Source organism: Homarus americanus, unplaced genomic scaffold (assembly GCF_018991925.1).
Source record: "Homarus americanus isolate GMGI-L3 unplaced genomic scaffold, GMGI_Hamer_2.0 scaffold48220, whole genome shotgun sequence".
NCBI lineage: Eukaryota > Metazoa > Arthropoda > Malacostraca > Decapoda > Nephropidae > Homarus > Homarus americanus.
In genome coordinates, this window is record NW_024755060.1 from 3,736,103 (window position 1) to 3,738,970 (window position 2,868).

The 2,868-nt window shown below is 45.5% G+C and overlaps 1 protein-coding gene across 1 annotated transcript; it reads left to right on the forward strand.

Annotated features, from left to right (window-relative positions):
- Positions 1–333: 333 nt before the first annotated feature.
- On the forward strand, positions 334–777 carry LOC121856323 (putative uncharacterized protein YHR217C). The gene has a single exon (XM_042351801.1). It carries the CDS (start codon positions 334–336, stop codon positions 775–777), a length of 444 nt encoding a protein of 147 aa, XP_042207735.1.
- The last annotated feature ends 2,091 nt before the right edge of the window (positions 778–2,868 follow it).

Genomic DNA, 2,868 nt, shown 5'->3' on the forward strand with positions numbered 1-2,868 from the left:
AAAAAGGAAAAGCAGAGAAAAAAGGAAAAGAAGGAAGGAAGGAAGACCAAACTACCCCACCAGCCCTCACCTTCAAACCCCAAGCTCCTCAAGGCTAAGAAACATCTCTTTTAAAACGAGTAAACCTGACGAAGGGGTAAATCAACACACTGGAGAGAGAATTCACCCAGGCAAGAGCGTTTAGAGCAGAGAGGTCGCGTATAAGTCAGCTGATACGCGGAGTTCGCAGTCAGGCGCTCTCACACAACGCATCATCCCTTACGCTCCCACATCACGCTCCACGCTCCTATATCATGCTCCACGATCCCACATCATGTCCCACGCTCCTACGTCATGCTCCACGATCCCACATCACGCCCCACGATCCCACATCACGCCCCACGGTCTCACATCGCGCTCCATGCTCCCACATCACACCCCACGATCCCACATCACGCCCTCCCACATCACACCCCACGATCCCATCCCACATCCCACCCGATCCCCATCCTCCATGCTCCCATCACCACGCCCATCACGGCGCTCCCCATCACGCCCACGACCCACATCACGCTCCATGCTCCCACATCACACCCCACGATCCCACATCACGCTTCATGCTCCCACATCACGCCCCACGGACACCAAATCACGCTCCACGATCCCACATCAGGCTCCCCATATCACGCTCCATGCTCTCACATCACGCCCCACATGACGCTTTCGCTAAACCGTGGAAATACACACGGCAAATGGCATGTTTCAGACTCAACTGGCAATATAGCGTATGAGCAGTGAGTTAATAGTCCTAACAACGATAATATCACTAAAATACAACGACCAAATCAACCCCCACTCGGCCCCCATCCTGACCGAACTGCAACTCCCTGTCAAAACATTATTCCTGTTGATAATAGTAATTCTTTCAGCTTATAGGAATTGGGGGAAAAAACGGAGAGAGGGGTTTACGATTCTCTTAAAATTTGATCACATAGGGTAGTAGTAGTAGTAGTAGTAGTAGTAGTAGTAGTAGTAGTAGTAGTAGTAGTAGTAGTAGGATATTTAATTTTAAGGTCATAAAATGGCGGCGAAGGTGTGGCTATTCGGGGAGGCTGGAGGCCATTATTAAAAAAAAAAAGTGGGAGTAGTAGTAGGAGTAGGAGCAGTAGTAGTAGGAGGAGGAGGAGGAGTAGTAGTAGTAGTAGTAGTAGTAGTATTCTCCTCAAAGGCACCGATACACTATTGATGAGAGACGGACGCCAGGTATAAATTTTCCCCCCATAAAGTTAGATATACAAGCGGTATTCACTTATTTTATCTGTCTATCTCCTTATCTTTACCTTCCTATCTCCTTATCTTTACCTTCCTATCTCCTTATCAATACCTTCCTATCTCCTTATCTTTACCTTCCTATCTCCTTATCTTTACCTTCCTATCCTTATCTCCTTATCTTTACCTTCCCTATCTCCTTATCTTTACCTTCCCTATCTCATATCTTTATCTCCTTATATTTCCTATCTCCTTATCTTTACCTTCCTATCTCCTTATACCTTCCTATCTCTTACCTTCCTATCTCCTTATCTTTACCTTCCTATCCTCCTTATCTCTACCTTCCTATCTCCCTTATCTTTACCTTCCCTATCTCCTTATCTTTACCTTCCTATCTCCTTATCTTTACCTTCCTATCTCTCCTTATCTTACCTTCCTATCTCCATATAATGGTTTTAGTGTGTGTGTGTGTGTGTGTGTGTGTGTGTGTGTGTGTGTGTGTGTGTGTGTGTGTGTGTGTGTACGCCAGAAGTTTTAATTAGACAAGAGAATAAAAGTGTCGGATTCAAATTTCAAGGCCGCAGGTTCGAATCCCGGGCAAACCTTTCGACTCACACATTCCATCCATGTTTATACTAGTACTACATATGTGACCAACACTCTTACACCACCACTACTACCACACCACTGTATATATTACTTCACCAATAACACCACCACTATCACTACCACATCTAAATTATCACTACTACCACACTCACACCATCATCATTACCACGCCACCACAACCACATCATTACCAAGATCCCAACATCACAACCATACCTTCACCACACCCCCATCAACACCACACCCCATCAATACCACACCACCCCAACCATACCATCGACCACACTCCCATCAACACCATACCACCACAACCATACCATTACAACACAACCATTAGCACCACACCACCACAACCATACCATCAACCACAACCCCATCAACACCACACCACCCACAACCATACTATCACCACACCCCATCAATACCACACCACCCCAACTATACCATCAACCTCACTCCCATCAACACCACACCACCTTAACCACACCTTGGCATGCTCTACCTTCACAGTACCATTCCACGTTCGATATATGAATCTAATTTGAGAATCTCGTGTCCGGGAACAATAAAGTGAACATCTTCATTTTCATATCCGTCAATATCGACATTCAGCAACCTGGTGACGGAAACGAAAGGAATATGGACTCGCACTAATCCCCTGGACAAGGAACCTAACCTAACTAATCCCATCCAAACTTAACCTAACCTGACCTAGCTTATCCGATCCTAACCCCTGGATATAGTACCTAACTAAAGCTTACCTAACCTAACCTAACCTAACTTAACCTAATCCTCTATAAACTAATCGAAATTGACCCAATCTAACTTAGCCAAACGTATTGTACCTAATTTTAAGGACCATAATACAGCTTAACCTAACTTAACCCTAAACACGACCTAACCTAACCAATTGAGAGGTCGAAGTCCCACTACACTCACTCCCACTATGAGAGGATAGCTGACCTTCTGGTATATATCCTACGGCAGGCCAGGGCGTGACTCCCCCACCAG